Source organism: Rhineura floridana, chromosome 3, assembly GCF_030035675.1.
Source record: "Rhineura floridana isolate rRhiFlo1 chromosome 3, rRhiFlo1.hap2, whole genome shotgun sequence".
NCBI lineage: Eukaryota > Metazoa > Chordata > Lepidosauria > Squamata > Rhineuridae > Rhineura > Rhineura floridana.
In genome coordinates this window covers 45006025-45024953 of record NC_084482.1, presented here as the reverse complement: position 1 = coordinate 45024953, position 18929 = coordinate 45006025, and the positions used below count along the sequence as shown (strand labels likewise).

At 41.3% G+C, this 18929-nt stretch overlaps 1 protein-coding gene across 1 annotated transcript in view; it reads right to left on the bottom strand.

Annotated features, from left to right (window-relative positions):
* LOC133379759 (ATP-binding cassette sub-family A member 10-like) overlaps nt 1–18526 on the bottom strand; it is a 114175-nt gene extending 95649 nt beyond the window's left edge. Inside the window, exons 1-3 of the mRNA XM_061615629.1 lie at nt 18487–18526; nt 18066–18163; nt 634–866 (exon numbers count right to left, since the gene is read on the bottom strand). Of these exons, the coding sequence (XP_061471613.1) occupies nt 634–750 (117 nt within the window). The 5' untranslated portion in view covers nt 751–866; nt 18066–18163; nt 18487–18526. The remainder of the gene's footprint in view (nt 1–633; nt 867–18065; nt 18164–18486) is intronic.
* Between the last annotated feature and the right edge of the window lie 403 nt (nt 18527–18929).

The window sequence follows — 18929 nt, the reverse complement described above, 5'->3', positions numbered from 1 at the left end:
GCTCCTGGGAGGAATGTTGGGATATAAATTTAATAAATTAAAGAAATAAATGCTGCTGCTACAGTCAATTTAAAAGTTCTTTTCAAAAAAGAAAAAGAAAAAACACAAAACCAAGAGACTGAACAACGCTGGACTACACTTCAGGGTTGTCATACACAACTCCGTCTCAGCCCCCCCCATATCTGTACAGCCACACTAGGCTACTGTGCAGGGCCGCTGTAACCTATCCAGCACTATATCCATCCCTCCCCACTGCTGCACTATGCATATACTAATGATTGTGTGCGTGTGTGTGTGTGTGTGTGTGTGTGTGTGTGTGTGTGTGTGTGTGTGTGAGAGAGAGAGAGAGAGAGAGAGAGAGAGAGAGAGAGAGAGAGATTTAAGAACCAAGAGCTAAATTCAGGATTAAAGTGTTACAAAGAGTCTCATACAATCTCAAAATAACTACAACAATGTTATGAGCACAGGTCAAACAGCCACACACACTGCAAACAAAAAGTACTTGAGCTTTTGTCATTTATAAACCCATTTAAGGATAGGGGTGGGGGGTGGCAGGGCGATTGAGCCAGCGGAAAGAGCAGGCTGCAGGAGACAGCGGGGGTGGGAACACACACGCACATCACTGTCACTTACCTCCATTCTGCTGCTGCCTTCTCCATCATCCTTGCCCTCTGGCTTTCTCCCTCCACCGTCCATTTTCTCTCTCTCTCTCTTTCTCCTGACTGTCTGGCTCTTCATTTCCTCCCTCATGCTTCCTCACACAGAGCACGAGGGAAGAGCAACGCCGAGCAGAAGGCCAGTGTGAGTCACATGTCTGTTACCCACCAATCACAGGAGCAGAAGACTTCCCTGCTTCCTCCAAGTAACTGGAAGGGGAGGGGGAGGGAGGAAAAGAAAGAACTCCTGGTTTCTACCATGCCTGCATGACTTTATAATCCATGGTAATGCATTTTTTTATCTATTAATTAAAAGCAAACCATGCCGTTTTTTTACTTTAAACCTACTGAAGATGAAGGTCTGTGTTTGGGGCAAGCTCAGGGATTTGATTAGAGATACCTTACAGTCATCTCTGAGTTTTAATGAATGACAACAGATTATGAGAACTTCTCAAGAAAAAAGTCCAAATGGCTTCTTGTTTTTTTCTCTCCCGTTTTTCACTTTAACCTGTGAATTCTCCATGGGGGGGGGGGTTGTGTATCACCAAGAAAACTTTCAGAGTTGTAGAGCAAGCGATTCTGAATCCGACAGTATAAGACTTGTTTTTGTTTTGAATTGGGACTACAGAAAGCACCAGAAAGGTGTGGGGAGGTATTTTCATTTAACATGGTAGAACGCAAAAAATCCCTACTGACTATAGTATACAGCCACTCTTGCGGCTGTATAATACAGGAATACCCCGCATTAATGTACGCAATGGGTCCAGAGCGAGTATGTAAACCGAAAATGTACTTAAAGTGAAGCACTACCTTTTTTCACTTATCGATGCATATACTGCACTGCAATCGTCATATATGGGCATAACTGATGTAAATAACGCATTTATAACTAAAATAAACACAGTAGGCCTTATTTTAAGAAAAAGTTTGTGGTTGGAAACTGATCGGGCGGTGGCGTCATGCCGTTAAGTGTCCGTTCTTGCAAAGCGAGCATACGTAAACAGGGGAATGGCGCTACTGTAAATATGTCCGTACTCCCGAGTGTCCGTAAAGTGAAGGCCCGTATAGCAGGGTATTCCTGTAAGGTGATAACGGTGTATGTGTGCAAAGAGGGGATGCAGAATAGGAGAAGGGGGAGGAGGCAAAGAAATGTGGGTTGTCTGTGTGCAAGGGGGAGTTGAGAAAAGGGAGGATGAAAGAAAGGGGTACAAATGGGGTTGCAAAAAAAGAGGGAGTAGGAAGCATGGGAATCAGGGTAAAGATGAAAGCAGGAGTATGAATGGGGCTGTAGAATAGAATGGGATAGTGGCTTCATTATTTTTGGAAGGTGAAAAGGATGCTTTTCACCAGTATGTGGCAGGAGAAGATGCAAGAGGTTACCAAGGGGGTTATCTGTGTGCAAGGCAGAATTGCACAAAAGAAAGGGGGAAAGAAGGGATGGACATGAGAGGGATGATGAAAACAGGTGTGCAAAGTGGGGCTTCAGAATAGAAGTGGCTTCAGAAATGGGGTTGGGAAGGTATAAAGGGAGCTTAGTAGTTCCATGGGGTGGGAAGGGGAAGCTCTAGGGGGTTAATGTGGGAGAGTGGCAGGGGGTTGGCCAGCAGTGGCACAGCCCCTAGTATTACATACTAATGGACTAACTAGCTAGTTAATAAGAAACTGACTTCATGGTTACTTACACTGACCAATCTGCATCCCAAGCTGGATTTATTCTACGTGTGATATGTTCCCTGCAACATTGCCAAGTTCCTTTCCAAAGTAATTATATAAATATAACAGTTTCAAGCATGACAGATCAAGCTAAAATGGTGGTGTTGCATGACATTCCCTTAGAAAAGCAACAAACAGATGGTTTTGGGGGAGAACTCAGCAATTCTCTGTTTTCTTTGAAAGTCTTTGTCTAGTGTGCCATTAAGTGCTTTACTTGGTTTGCTGGCTTGTGCAACAAACATTCTTTTCTGTATTATAGAAGAAATTATATTTCTGACCCTCCCATAACAATGTTGACATTTACTGCTTGAACATCATTTAAATTGGTAGCAAAGGAATTGTCAGTTATTACTCTACTATTTGATCTGCAAAATATATTGTTTGAGTAAAACTGTCACCTATGCAGGTCATTGTGAAATGGAAACACATGGTCTAAAAGGATGTTTGGTTGTTTGGTGGGTGGGTGGGTGGATGGATGGATGGATTCCATTTATGAATCACTTTCCATAAAATACCTCAAGGCTATTGCACACAGAAAACATCAACAATGAAAACAATTCATAATGTAAAAACAATTTAAACAATTTAATATATAAAACCATTCCATATATATAGATGACAAAAAGCAATTTCATATGTTAAAAACAAATTCAGATCCAATACTAATATAGACTGTGATAAACAGGTTTGTTGAAAAAGGTCTTCAATAGGTGCCAAAAAGACAACAGAGACAGTGCCTGGGAGGGAGTTCCAAGGTCCCACCAAACTAAAGGCCCAATTCCTATATCATATGGAACTGACCTCCTTATGAAAAGCCCGCTTCTGCAGAACACAGTGATTTGTTGTGAAATGATATTTTAGGTATCCTGATCCCAAGCTATGCACAGCTTTGTACACCAGTGCCAATGTCTTGAACTTAGTTCAGTAGCTAATTGGTAGCCAGTGCAATTCTTTCAGCAGTGGCATATCATAGTGGCAATAGTCTGTGCCAGTGAGCAGTTGAGCTGCTGCATTTGCACCAGCTGCAGCTTCTGGACTAATCTCAAGGTCACCCCACACAGAGCACAACCTGAAGGTTACCAGCACATGGAGGACAATGGACAGTCTAACCCAGTCCAGAAATGGCCATACCAGCCGAAGCTGGTAAAAGGCATTGCAAGCAGGCAGTTGACAAATTTTTTGAAATACTTCAAATATTTATATACTGTTTTTCATCAAATTGATCATGAAGTGGTTTCCAGAAAAAAGATCAAACAGAGCAAATAACTGTATTGTACAAACCGTCCTAAATGCCTGGTTCCAAACATCCTAGACATTTCTCATCAGTAGTAAGATTTAACATAATGAGGGGGGGGGGTAAGTGAAAAAGGACATTTGTTCAAACTCAATTTCCACCAAGAAGTGGATAGTTAATTTTGTGCTTCACCTTTTCTCCCAGAGAATTCCCCCTTATGTCTTGCCAACCGTGTGCACAGAATGCCCAAAGGAATATAGACAAGAATACAGATAAAAGGCAGACAGTGTAAGAAATAAAGGCCAAATTATGAAGTGATTCTACTTAGGACTGTCCAGATATGATGGTTTTCCCAGACAGAATCAGCAGCAATTATGAATCCACTTGAGACAGTGTTCCCACAGCAAACACTCCCTTGGTTGGGAAGGTGTCGATTGCCAGCACCCGAGCTACTAACTGTAGTTTCTGGAAAAGTTACATTTATTCATATATTTATTTTGCCTCAGCAACTGTTGTTGTGTGTTCTGAAAGTTGCACTGGAGTCATGAGTTGCCATGCACATGAATGACAGATCCCTCTCTCTCCTGTTGGTCAGCCATGGGTTGAATCTAACTAAGGCCACATTTACACCATACATGTATTCCACTATTATTCCAATTTAAACACTCAAGGCTTCCCCCAAATAAACTTGGGAACTGTTGTTTGTGAAGGGTGTGGAGAGTTGTTAGGAGACCTCCTATGCCCCTCACAGAGCTCCAATTCCCGGAGTGGTTTAACAATCAATCTCTCTTCCCAGGGGTCTTTTGAAGTTGTAGCTCTGTGAGGGGCATAGGACGTCTTCTAGTAACTCTCAGCACCCTTCACAAACTACAGTTCCCAATATTCTTTGGGAGAAGCCATGAGTGTTTAAAATAGAATGATAATGGAATAAATGTACAGTGTGAATGCAGCCTAAATCATTGCATAAACGCAATAACCTCCATGAACGTAGCCCAACTTCCTCTCCTCCTCCCCTTGCGCATTGCCCACACCACCCCCAAATCTGCTCTGGGGGAAGCTGCCACCACAAAGACCTTTTGAAGGGAGAAATAAAGGGGATTGAAGGAGAGACATGGATGGATAAAGAGCAAGAGAAGGAAAATAAAGAAAGAGAGAAAGCATTCTAATAATAGATATAGTAAACATAAACAAATGCATTATAAAATTAAAGGTGGGCCTCAAGTTGCAGGTTGGCATTCACAGTTGGTCCTGAGTCTGGAGAGGTAGAAGGCCACTATTTTAGCTAGCGTAAACCTTTCTGCTGTCCTGGCTAAGGAAGTGATTCCAAGACAGAATCTGCATCTGGTGACTGTCTTCTGTAGGGATGTCATATAGGCAGGACGAGAGGTGGTTATTTCCCGCAAATTTCCATCTTGTCGCCCACGCTATTCAACATGTACATAAAACAGCTGAGCATGGTCACTCAAGGGTTTGGAGTATATTGTCATCAATACGCAGATAACACACAGCTCTATTTCTGCCTCTCTTCAGAGGCAGGTCAGTCATTGTGAAGAGCAGGGACATGACAACATACGGGCATAATGACTACAAGGACATGAGCATTCTGAATGTGTCTGAGCCCCATGTCCCTGTCTTTCTTCCACATTTGCACAAATGTCTTTCCTTTAATTCCAGATTTTACAGATGTATTACATTAGGAAAATTGCATAATAAAAAAGAGCATGTATAAAGAATGGAAGGAAGGACGCATCACCAAGGAAGAGTACCGATGAGCGGCTCGGGCTTGCAGGAATAGCGTAAGGAATGCTAAAACCCAGAAAGAGCTGAGGCTGGCGAGGGAAGCGAGGAACAACAAAAAGGGGTTTTTCAGATATGTTCAAAGCAAGAGAAAGACCAAGGAAACGGTGGGACTGTTGCTCAATGAAGATGGCAAAATCTTGACAGATAACAAGGAAAAGGCAGAAATGCTCAACGCCTATTTTGCCTCCGTTTTCTCCCAAAAAGGGAACAGTGTGCAACCATGCATCGGTAGCAATCTCAGTAAGGGGTCGGGATTGCAGTTCAAGATTGATAAGGAGATAGTCAGGAAATACCTAGTTAACCTAAATGAGTTCAAATCTCCAGGGCCTGATGAACTGCATCCCAGAGTATTGAAGGAACTTGCTGATGTACTCTCGGAACCTCTTGCCATCATCTTTGAGAAATCCTAGACGGGCAAACGTCGTCTCGCTCTTTAAAAAGGGTAAAAAAGAAGATCCGGGGAATTACAGGCCGGTCAGTCTGACTTCAATACCGGGAAAGATATTAGAACAGATAATAAAAGAGTCCATTGGCAACTATCTAGATGACAATGCTGTGATTAGAAGGAGCCAGCATGGGTTTGTCAAGAAAAAATCCTGTCAAACTAATCTCATCTCTTTTTTTGATCGGGTCACTAGCTTAGTAGATGGTGGAAATGCTGTAGATGTCATCTATCTAGATTTCAGCAAAGCGTTTGACAAAGTCCCCCCACGACCTTTTGATTAGCAAACTGGTGGAAATACTGTCAGGTGGATTCACAACTGGTTGGAAAACCGTACTCAAAGAGTGGTCGTCGGTGGCTCTGCTTCGGACTGGAAGGAGGTTTCGAGTGGAGTGCCACAGGGTTCTGTCCTGGGGCCGATACTCTTCAACATTTTTATCAATGACTTAGATGACGGGGTGGAGGGAAGCCTTATGAAGTTTGCAGATGATACAAAACTGGGAGGGATAGCTAACACAATGGAAGACAGGAATAAAATCCAAAGGGACCTGGATAGACTAGAAAATTGGGCTGAAATTAATAAAATGACATTCAATAAAGACAAATGCAAGATTCTGCATTTAGGCCACAAAAACAAAATGCACGGGTACAGGATGGGAAATACCCGGCTTAGCAGTAGTGCGTGTGAGAAGGACCTTGGAATTGTAGTGGATCACAAGTTGAACATGACCCAGCAGTGTGATGCTGTGGCAAAAAAGGCAAACGCGGTTTTGGGCTGCATAAACAGAGCTATAGTTTCCAGGTCGAGGGAAGTAATAGTCCCACTATATTCTGCATTAGTCAGGCCTCATCTGGAATACTGCGTTCAGTTCTGGGCGCCTCATTTTAAGAAAGATATAGACAAGTTGGAGTGGGTTCAGAAGAGGGCGACGAGGATGATAGCCGGTATGGAGAACAAGTCTTATGAGGAAAGGTTGAAGGAAATTGGCATGTTCAGTCTGGTGAAGAGAAGGCTGAGGGGTGACATGATTGCACTCTTTAAGTACCTGAAGGGCTGTCACATAGAGGAGGGTACAGATTTGTTCTCTGCTGCCCCAGAGGGTAGGACTAGGTCTAATGGTTTTAAGTTGCAGGAGCGTAGATTCAGATTGGACATTAGAAGGAACTTCTTGACAGTAAGGGCAGTTCGGCAATGGAACCGACTGCCTAGGGAGGTGGTGGGATCCCCTTCGCTGGATGTCTTCAAGCAGAGGCTGGACAGCTATCTGCGGGAGATGCTCTAGCTGTGGATTTCCTGCTGTGAGCAGGGGGTTGGACTCGATGGCCTACAAGGCCCCTTCCAACTCTATGATTCTATGATTCTATGATTGTTCTTGGGATTGGGAGTTGGTTTGGGTGATGCCCTCCAAGCCTGTGATTTTGTATCTGTAAGTTGGGTATCCGGTATCCATGTAGTAGAAGGGGATGCTGAAGTGGTCCAACCAGTCTCTTGTTAAGAAAATGGTTCTGGCAAAGTCTGTAAAGCATCCTATCTGCATGACTAAAGAGTTGGCCATGTTGCCATAAGAAAAAATGACTGGTGACACTTTTTCCCCTCCCCTCACCTGGCTGTAGGCCACACCATCCTCGAGGTGGGAGAACAATAGGTCAGGAGCTAGCTTTTGTTTTAGTCTGGTCTGGAGCTGGAAAGACACAGACAGGTTGAACTTACTTTCTGTGCTGAGGCTGAAGCTATGGCTTTGGGGACCCTCCCTGGAAACCTAATGGGGAAGCAAGATCTTTTGGAGTGATGTTAATGCTGTGAGTCATACCATCTTGTGCTCAGGTTGTATATATGTGTAAATCTATGTCCTAAAGGCACCACAGTCTCCAGTGACCTTCATTCCAAGTAAACTGAACCCTGGGTAAGCGGTGGAACCCCTGAAGTCTCTCACCACTTGGAGATTGGGGTGCACACAACAATATGCAGATATGAACAAATTACATCTTTTCTATTTCAGAATTTGGATTTTGTGACTGCAGAATGTTGAAGGGGTATGTTGGACTTATAGAAATCTAGCTCTGGTAATATTCATTCCCTGCTCTCCCTTTCTGCTGTATCAGGTTGACACATCATTCCACATCTTTATCATCTGGAGTGAATTTTGTACACACATGCAGAACCATCAGTAGCTGGTCCATTAGGGCAAACATGGCACTGCCCCATTACCTTCTCCCCAATCATACCCTCTCTCCCTAGGTCACATCCCTCACTGCCTGGCTTCGCACCCTCCTGGCTGGAGTGCGTCCTCAAACTCTGATAATGAGAGAGAGGTATGCAAATGTGCACCCCTGACCGCAAGCAAGGGATGAAGATAATAGCCCACTCTCACTGTTGCTCCCCAGAAACCAGTATTCAGTGGCATACTTTTACCCACTTGTTGTTTGAAATGAACATAAAGAGCCGGCAAGAAAATGACCATTAATGCACTAGCACTTTATAATGGGAGAAAATCAGACTCGAGTCTGATGCATGGTCAGGTGTCTTGTCTGTCTATTTTCATATTAAAGAGATTGATATCTTGACCTTTTTCGTTTCTAGACATTTTTATAATACCTGTCAAAGAAATGTAAGTTCACACAAATACAGGTTTATAGTTTTGCAACCTTCTTCCCTTAGAAACTTACCAAAGCCTAAGCAGTGTTCACACTTCTATTTTCTGCTGGAATTCTTAAGATTGGGTGTCTTGCTGATAGAAGGTTCATGTCATTGATTAAAAACCTCTGTTTCTAATTTAACTTTTATATTTTCTTTGAAAAATAGTTTTAAAAATCTGTATTTTGGAAAGAAAGTTGAATGTTATCTGTAGCTCGTGTGCAGAACTCTCTAAAAGATTATCTTTCTGATTTCAGCAGAAGAGGGCGCTAAGATGTTGCATGCAAAAAGAATGTCCTTTACTTTCAAAGCTCTCCACTGGTTGATGGCTTACAGGTTACAACAGATTCCAAGGAGCCTGATGTGGGGGAAAAAGGAAATCTGAATCTTGAGCAACAAATGCTGCATACATGGCAAACATCCACAGAATCCCAATGACAGCTACCAGAAGGAATAGCCACTTTTTATATGTGTTTACCAAAACAAAAAGAAAAACTCTTTGAAGAATTTCATTTATTTATTTGGTACATTTTTATCAATAGGCCATTCCTGACAATTTTGGAATGACTGGGTATAATCTAATTGGCATATTCCACTAAGTGTGTTTCCCACATGAATACTTCATGTGAATATTTCATATTTGTATGTTAAGAATTCAAATCTAAAATTCAGCACTCTGAACGTGTGAAGGCCCATCATATACTCAGGATCCCCCATTCACAGCAGCATCCCCATTCCTACTAGGGGGAAGGGTGGGATATAAATCTAATAAATAAATACATAAATAAATTTCAATAGACGGGGTAACTCCATTCTTCCAAATAGATAAGCAAAGAAGAAAGCCTGTATGCACCAGAAATTTATATGTACAACCCATGATTTCAGCACTTGACTAGCTGCACGTGTAGATGAGTCATCGAACACCAGAGACCAAATTTTCATATCATTCCATATGTAAGCAAATCATGTGTCTGGATAGGCCCACCAAAACAGAAACATTTTCAGCAGGTGTCTAATAGAATACAATGATGGCACCTGGCCAATGCCAATAGGCAGGGAGTTCCAAAGTACAGGTGCTGCCACACTAAAGGAATGACTCCTTATAAATGTAGGACGGACATAGAGGGGCACTTGTAGAAGTGCAAGTTCTTCTTTTTTTTTTCAATTAATTTTTATTCTAATTTTCAAAACCAAAATAATACAAAAAGAAAACAACACAAATCAATAACTAATACAATACTAAAAAAAAATACATATATATAAAAATATTGACTTCCGATTTGTCATAGTTCAGCTATAAATCTATAATATATAACAAACCTATCTCTTAATAGATTATAAAATCACCTTCCTCCAGCGGTTATCTTAGTTGGTTTCAAATCTCATTAACATCATATCATTTTAATATTCCACAAAAAGTCAAAGAGAAGTTTCCAATCCTTGAGATATATATCAATCAATTTTTTTCTAAATAAACATGCCATTTAATCCGGCTCATCAAATCTACTAAATCCAGTAATTTCAAAACACTATAATTCAACTATAAATCTATAATATGTAACAGACCTATCTCTTAATAGATTATAAAATCACCTTCCTCCAACAGTTATCTTAGTTGGTTTCAAATCTCATTAACATCATATCATTTTAATCTTCCACAAGAAGTCAAAGAGAAGTTTCCAATCCTTGAGATATATGTCAATCTTTTTTTTTCTAAATAAACATGCCAATTAATCCAACTCATCAAATCTACTAAGTCCAGTGATTTTAAATCGCTCTTCTGTCATTATCCATATTGGGTCCATCTTCCATCATCCATCTTTACGCACCCGAAAATCTTGCTGTCATAGTCATATAATAAAAGTCTGGTAGGAATTTCCTCCATCACAGATATTTTCTTGCCATCAAATCCAAACATATCACTAAAGTATTGTTGCAAAGCCGCATCTCTGTTCCTCTTTTCCACATGATACACTAGTACATCTCTTGAAGGTTTTTCCATTGACACAAGACAGGGATTAATTCTGTTAACTTTCTCCATTTCAAGTTCCATCAAATCCTTCCAGTCCAAGAATTTTTTTGAACCGATAATATCTTTATCTCCAATCTCTTCAATTCCTTCAGGGACAGCGCTGAATTCCTAACTGTAATATTCGTCTCCAGGATCCATCACAGCCAGGAAATCCAAATCTTTTTTCATGTCCATAATTAAGCCAGTCTCCTTAGTTTGAACCTTGCCTTTAATTTCTCTTTCATCCTTTTTTTGTTTTCCAGATCTATCTTTATTCTCCTTTCTCATAGAATCCTGAGTTTCTTTCAGCTCCTGTCTCATTTCGTAAAATTCAATTCTCCACGCTTGTCTATTATTTCTCAGTTCTTGTTTTATTGAGTTAATCCCATTCATTATTTTCTGAAACATGTCTAGAGATAAAGTCCCTTCTTGTACATCCATGGTCTTCTTAATTGTCATTCTTAAAGCCAAAGGAACAAAACTCCTTCAATTTTCAATGTCCCAAACAAAGAGCAGCTTATTTCTTTAACCAGTTACAAAGGAGTTAATTTTTCCAACAAACTAACGTCACACGCTAGACAGCCCTGAAAGTGTAAGAACAGCTTTAGTTCACAGCGTCGAAATAGCTAGTAGCAGAGAGAATGAGCAGATTCGTCAAAAAAAAGTAGATCAGGAAAAATAATCCCAACCATAGATCAAAAAGATTTCTTATCTCCTTCAATCAGAAATCTCTCGCCCGTTGTAATCTTTAGAATGCCATTTTCCATGTCAGCTTTTTGCAATAAAAAAAAAAGATAAGCTATTTATATTTTCTTCCCCCCTAGCTCCGCGAACAAAAAAAGGAAAGTCTTACCTCACCTAGGTTATCTCAATTGCTGTTACTTTGACAAATCTCTTTAGCTGTATAGATAAGAAAATGATGAATGTAGACAGGAGGATGTTTGCCTGTTAATCCGTATAAAAAAAAACGGGTCACTTATCCAGCTGAGCTAGCATAAAAATCCTCGCTCTGTCTGAGCTGCTGGAAGACAGACAATTCTGACGAATTCCAGACTCCAACAATCAAAACAAAGCTAAAGTGGGAAATCTCACGTTTCTTCTTTAACCGGAAGAAATTATTCCCAGTCAGAAAAGAGCCTTCTGACTGGATTTAACCTGGATAAATTTCATCCAAGGCGGGAGCCCGTCTCGGAGGCTGCACAGGCGTAGGGATCCTCCTGGGAAGTCCAGAAGTGCAAGTTCTTCAGATTGAAGTGGTCGAGTTGGCACATATGGGGTAAGGTGATCCCTTAAGTAAACTGGTCCCAAGTTGTGAAGGGCTATATATACTAACAGTAACACCTTGAACTCAGCCCAGTAACAGATTGGCAGCCAGTGCAGATCTTTGAGCACAAGTGTAATATGCTGACAGACTCTCACTCCTGTCAGCAATTGTGCTGCAGCATTCTGCACTAACTGCGGTTTTCACACCAAGCACTAGGGAAACCCTACATATAATGGGGAATTTTATATATCCATACATATATGATCATAGCTATTAAGAAGGTACAGTAGGGCCCCGCTAATACGGCGGGTTAGGGACCAGGCCCCCGCCGTAAAGTGGAAATCGCCGTAAAGCAGAACCCTTTGACTATAATGGGCCGTGTCACACGAAAATGATGCAAAAATGTCGCAAAATGCCGTACAAGCGCAAACTCAGCTTTAAAATGGGGAATTTCCCTGAATTGAAAGCCGCCGCATGAGCGGAATGCCGCAAAGTGGAATGCCAGTAAGTGGGGCCCTACTGTATATGTTTTATAATCATAAGGAATTAAGCATATGCCTGATGAGAACAAGCTCACAGAGAATCCTAAAATCTATAGAAAAAGCAGGCAAATTAAACTTAGTTTGAACTTTTGTGTTCTTGCCAAATTGGCCGGTGCATGACTGGCAGATATTAATTAGCCTATTGTTTAAAATCAAAAGACCATTTAACCTGTGACAAGCTATGATTTATACAGATATTGTTAATCCTGGGAAACTGAATTTTAGTGATTCTTGGTTTCGTATGCTGTAAGGCAATAGCCCCATCTAGAGGAAAAGCTTTACAGCATAATCCAAGGGGTTTAATGAAGGGAGACTGTGAGATTTTATAATGATTGTAAAACAACCCAGTGTGTTATATTTACAACTTTATAAGTGTGTTTTCATTTAGAAAAAAGGTGGTGTTTTCATTAAGAAAAAAGGGGTGGCCTGCCTCCTCTATGTTTCTGAGGCTGAAATATACTAGTTAGCCAGAGTCACCCAGTCTTTTCCTTTGTCTGTGTGGTTTCACAATGTAGCTCAGGGGTTTAAACAAAATCCTCTTTCATGAGTTGTGTATTTTATAAGTAAGAAAATGGGATTTCTGAGAAAAGTATAAGAACATATAAGAACCCTATAGCTATTAAAAACCTGTGATGCTCATGAGATTTCAGTTACCCTGAGTTGAGGTAAAACCCAAGCAGGTGTACCTGAATCAGCCTGAGCCATCAGAAACAATGCAACAATGGATGTACCAAGTATGCTTGAAAGCATATTCACAATAGTAACTGTTCCAACTAGTCCCAAAATTCATTCATTAGTCTTGAAAAGACAGTAGAACAATGGAGACATTAATGAGATTGACCGAATCTTGGAATCACCACTGGAGTTAGCTAATACTTTGATTGGTTTGGAACGATTGTAGAGAAGAGGAACTGTGATGTTGGGGGGGGGCAGGAACTGATGAGATTGGTGAAATCATTGTCACATGCTGTAACTGTACTCTATAAAAAAGCTTGCAACACAGTGCCTCAGTGCAGTCTCTCCTAGATGTTTCTGGGGGGCTGACCCTGCATGTGCTTGTAGAAAATAAAGGCCTACCTTTTGCTCCAAGCCTGTGTCTTCCAATTTATTCAAGGACCCCCAGCAAAAGATCCCAAGGAGAAGAATTCTCCAAAACATAGAGTGCACTGCAGTAGTCTAGTCTTGAAATTACCAATACCTGCACCACTATGGTCAGCCTGTCCCAGACAATCACAGTTGTCTTACCAGCACTCCTAGCCACCAAGACCACTTGGGCCTCCAGTGACAACGCTGGATTCACAAGTACCCCCAGGCTGTGTACCTGCTCCTTGAGAGGCAGTGCAATCCCATTCAGAACACGCAATCAACCAATTTCTTGGGCACAAGAACCATTCACTGACAGAGCCACTGCTTTGTCGGGATTTAAGCTCAGTTTATTTTCCCTTATCCAGCCCACCACTGCATCCAGACAAAGGTCCAGGGCCTGCATGGCCTCTCCTGATTCTGATGTTGTGAAGAAACAGAGCTGGGGTCAGCAGTATATTGATAGCACCTTGTCCCAAACTTCCTAATGACCACTTCCAATGGCTTCATGTAGATGTTAAATAGCACTGAGGATAGAATAGTGCCCTCTGGCACTCCACAGCATAACTCCAATACTACTCTCTGAACTCTACCCTGTACATAGGACTGGAACCACTGTAAAACAGTACTCCCATTACCCATTCCATGGAGCCAATCCAGGAGGATTCTATGGTCAGTGGTATCAAAAGCCATGGAAAGATTGAGAAAAAGGAGCAAAATTGCACTCCCTTTGTTCCACTCTCAATAAAGATCATTCATCGGGGCTACTAAGACCAATTTGGTCCAATTTGGCCACTCTGTTTCCGGACACAATTCAAAGTGTTGGTGATGACCTATAAAGCCCTATATGGCTTAGGTCCAGGCTATCTGTCAGACCGTATCTCCCTATATGAGCCTGCCCGGGCCCTGAGATCCTCAGGAGAGGCCCTTCTCTCAATACCTATGTCCTCACAAGCACGGCTAGTGGGGACGCGAGATAGGGCCTTTTCGGTGGCTGCCCCGAGGCTTTGGAACTCCCTTCCTAGGGAAGCAAGAATGGCATCCTCCTTGCAGTCCTTCCGTCAGCAAGCAAAGACTTTTTTATTTCAACAAGCCTTTGGAACTGAAAGCTGTTAAGGACAGGTCTTGAAGGGTGTGCATTGCTGTTGCCTAATTGTATTATTTTAAACTGAGTTTGAATTATTTTAACTGTATGTATGAATGGTTTTAATCAGAGCTTGGAAAAGTTACTTTTTTGAACTACAACTCCCATCAGCCCTAGGCAACATGGCCACTGGATTAGGCTGATGGGAGCTGTAGTTCAAAAAAGTAACTTTTCCAAGCTCTGGTTTTAATACTGTAAATTGTTTGATTTGATTTTAATCTAGACTTTTGTATGTTTTTATTATATGTGTGCTTTTATCTGGAAGCCGCCGTGAGTTCCAGTTTTGGAAAAAGGGTGGGGTAAAAATAATGATAATAAATAAATAAATAAATAAATGACCAGGCCTGAACCCAGATTGAAAAGGATTTAGATAATTCATATCATCTAGGAATGCCTGCAGCTGCCCCACCACAACTCTCTGCACCACCTTCCCTAAAAGGGGGGTATTTGTGACTGGTTGGCAATTATTTCAAACCAATGGGTCCAGAGTCGGCTTCTTTAGAAGTGGCCACATTACTGCCTCTTTCAAGGCAAAAGGAACCACCCCCTCATGCAAGGTACCAAGCAATGTGCAGCCTGCCATTTTACACACTGCAACTGCTAAGGAAAATCTGGACTGTCATCAACCTGTTGTAGGACAATTAGGTTTTTCTTGTATATAAGCAAACACCTTTCTGACATTTACATTTGTCACAGAAAGATAACTGCATAGTAGGGATGAATGAAGCTATCAGTTTTGGTTTCTTCCAGTTTCTCATATTCCCAATCTTTAAGTTCACTTTTCTGTACACTTTTTCCTAATATACACTTTTTTTTTACTTTTAAGTTGGAGAACTGGGGTTTGGCCAATAATCTTCCATATGAGGACTGGAATATTACAAATATGGTTTGTTTTTCCTTTCTGTTTGGTCTGTAAAATATTGGAGGATATGGGTCAGCTGGTTATCTGGTCAATGAAAACCTACTTTAAAACATTAAATGAAGTAATGTATTGCCTCTAATCAGAGTTCTGTATACTCTGGGCAGAGCCATTATTTTCCAAGAAGCTCAATAGATCTATAAACATAGTCTGCATTTATTTACTTCTTACTTAGAGAAGTAAATAAATCCTGGGTTATATTTGCTCACTTTTATTGCATCCCAAACTGACTGGAAGAATACAGAGGAGCTCTGCTGCCCTTGAAATCTGGACCAAATCAACATCAGAGAGCAAAGTGCTCCAAATTTGCCATTTGGGTAGATGTGTTCTTGTGGCAAAAGGCAGGAAATACAATGTTAGAAACATCCTTTTATTTTTTATTTTTAAAAATCCTTCCTGCCAATTTATCCGGATATCAAATCCAGGAACCCTTTTAAAATCTGCTCCCCCTCTTCAGGCCATTGAGTTCATATTGTGGTTTGGGTTTTATGTCATCCATGCTTGGCTCCATCAAGCAATTCTGGGTCTTATTTTGGGGATTTAGGAAGGGAGGGTTAGGTAGAGCCAGGAAACACTGAAGAGACTATAGAAAGCCCAGTGTATGAATTTTCCACTGGTGAAGGAAAGTATGACTTAACACTGATGTTATGAGCACCTTCACTTAAGCAGTTTTAGTACTTTTCAGCCTTCAAGGCCAGGCTGCCCTTGTCATCAACTATCAAGAATATATGACCCTCATCCGGCTGCATCACTTAACCATCTCTGCTTTTTTATGAAGCCTCTTCCACAGTTACCCTTTGATGCAAGCCTCAGTGTCATCCTTTTACTTTGCCAAAGCAGCTGCTATTACTCCAGCACAGCTGACCAATCTTTTTAAATATAATACTCCCCAACCACAAATACACCTCCCCTTGTCTGCTGGATCATCCACTGCCTTTTGCGGTTCAGTTCTCACACCCGTTCAAAGTGTGTCGAGTGCCAAACAAAAGCTCATTACCAGACCCAACACATGCTTTCCATTAGTAAAGTTATTAAATCACACAGATATTGAATGTACTCACTACAGGCTTTCTCATGTGAGCAATCAGGAATATATTTTAATTTCACACTCCTCAAAACTTCATGCATCCCCAGCTGACCTTCCCATTGCTGGGCTTGATTCTTCAGTATTGAGCCTACATGTGGATAGGTTTTACCAAATGCTTAGCACATAAACTTTTGGGAAGGAGGTTTCCATAATGGGCTGGTCCAAGTAAGCACAGCCAAGGACAACAAAACAGATTATAATTCCCTTTGAGCTTTATGTGGCCATTAAAGAAGCTTTAAAAGCACAGCTTTAAAGACTTGGTTGCAGAGGTTTTTCCCCCTCTCTCCTCTTTGACAGGGGAAAAAAGCAATGTTTTTATCTCCTCCTAATTTACAGAAATACCAAAGGGAAAATCCTGTCTCTTCCCTGCAGCCTTCCCTCTTACTGATGTACGTGGTCACTCACTGCTCCATATCACGGGAGTCTTTTGCAATATTTCTTCTGTCCCCATTGGCAGCTCCCCTCACGCTCATGGCAGTCAGACTGGATTGGCCACCAAGTGGTTCAAAATCTGTTTGTCGAGGACCAGAATGGGGAACCTGCAGCCCTCCATATATTGTTGTTGTTGTTGTTGATATCACACACTTCCTTCCGGAGGCGGGCCGGTGAGGATCCTCCCCCGGGTAAGACACTTATCCAGCAGCTCGTGGAGCTAGTAGCAATTATATCTGAAATAATACCCAACATAACTTGGAATTTTGAATTTTGAGTCTCCTTTGCCAAGCTGATTTGCTGAGGTTCTTTATTACTCAAGACAGCAGTTAAAAGTAATAAAAGAGAGGCAGCAGAGCGAAGCCTCATATACTTGGACTAATTGCCGCCATTAACCTGACTAACTGCTACAATTCACTGCTATAATCTATGCTGCAATCTATGCCAGAGTAATTAGAACGCCTTCTAATTTGAGTACAAAGCGGTGTGAGGCAAACATATCAACAGATAGATTGGAGTGAGGGGTGTAAGAACCCCAGTGCATTGACTGCAAGTAACGATTTAAAGGAAGATCTTTGCTAGTATAAATATAAGGAAGTGGGGAAGTGCTCAGTTATGGAGGACGGAACTGGATTAAAGGATCGACAAACAAAGATAACTAATTATTTTCCCCGTGCTCAAGAAATACCCTGTCCTTTTAGGACTACACAAATCTCTCAGTTAAAATACCCTACACGGGCAATGCCTCATGAATGGCCATTGGGAAAATCCTTCTTAGTAAATAAATATACAGAGAATGCTGCTAGAATATCAGTTACAAACTTAGAGGAGGAGCTCATAGATGCAGGCTTCAAATGTTCTTATGACCCTTTTAACTTATCTGACGATCTACCACCCTCGGAACCTGTCACTATTGACTCTTATCATGAGCCACTCAGTGGAAACTCCTCCATTTTCAACTCTCCTGGATCCCTTGAATTATGTTCTTCAGTATCTGCGGCACTTGATGATTCTAAACCAGCAGAACCTGACTGGCAACACATTATCTTTCAGGAACTGAGATTAATTAAATCCTTTATCACTGAAACTAACAACCTACTTACCACCTTGGTGAAATATAAGGGGTCTCTTACTGCATGTGATAATGTGGAGCAGTCATTGCCGCCCGTGGTGGATCCTGTCTCTTCACAGCAGCAGCCATCTGTAAAAGAAACAGATAAAAATAAAAAAAAAGAAGAAGAAGAACAAACATCAGCAGCCCAAGGTCATTTCTGGTGGGAGAGGAAAGTTAAGGCAAACAAAGAATACAAAGAAATCTAAAAACTACAAAAACTCAGAAACCCCAGCACCGGCAAAAATGAACTTTAAACCTTTATTTAAACTGCTTGAACAACCAAGACCGGATCCCAAGCTAAGAGAGCATGTTTTATCTAAACAAAACAATCATCAGACTGTACCCTCCACATACTTCATGGATAACTCTGCAAGCGAAACTACAATAACATCGGGGAACGAGAGCCTTACCTCAGAGCTCACTCAACTGGACAAAAAGACATGCTGTACCAAAACGTATTCCAGACCTTGGGAACTAGTTTTGCAACCTGATAAATTGGCAATAACGTACAACTCTAGGACTTTAAGAAGATGCCCCCCCTTTCCAAGTGTGCCCTTTCTGGACAATTATTTTGCTCGCTTTTTACACCCTGGACAACCCACTAACTATGTCAGATCTTTGATTAATGAATCTTCTAAATCTGGAGTGTGGCATTTGATTGTGACATTCCATTCCTCGATAATAGCTAATCAGATATATCGTGTAAGAGAGGAGCTACACTATAGCAGCCTCTTAATACAACGTTATTACATTAACGCCTCTGCCCCAGTACCCTTATGGACTCACACAGGGAGACCAGTGAGTTCTTCCTCCGCAGAATCTGAGATAGATATGAACTATGCTTATTCTCAAG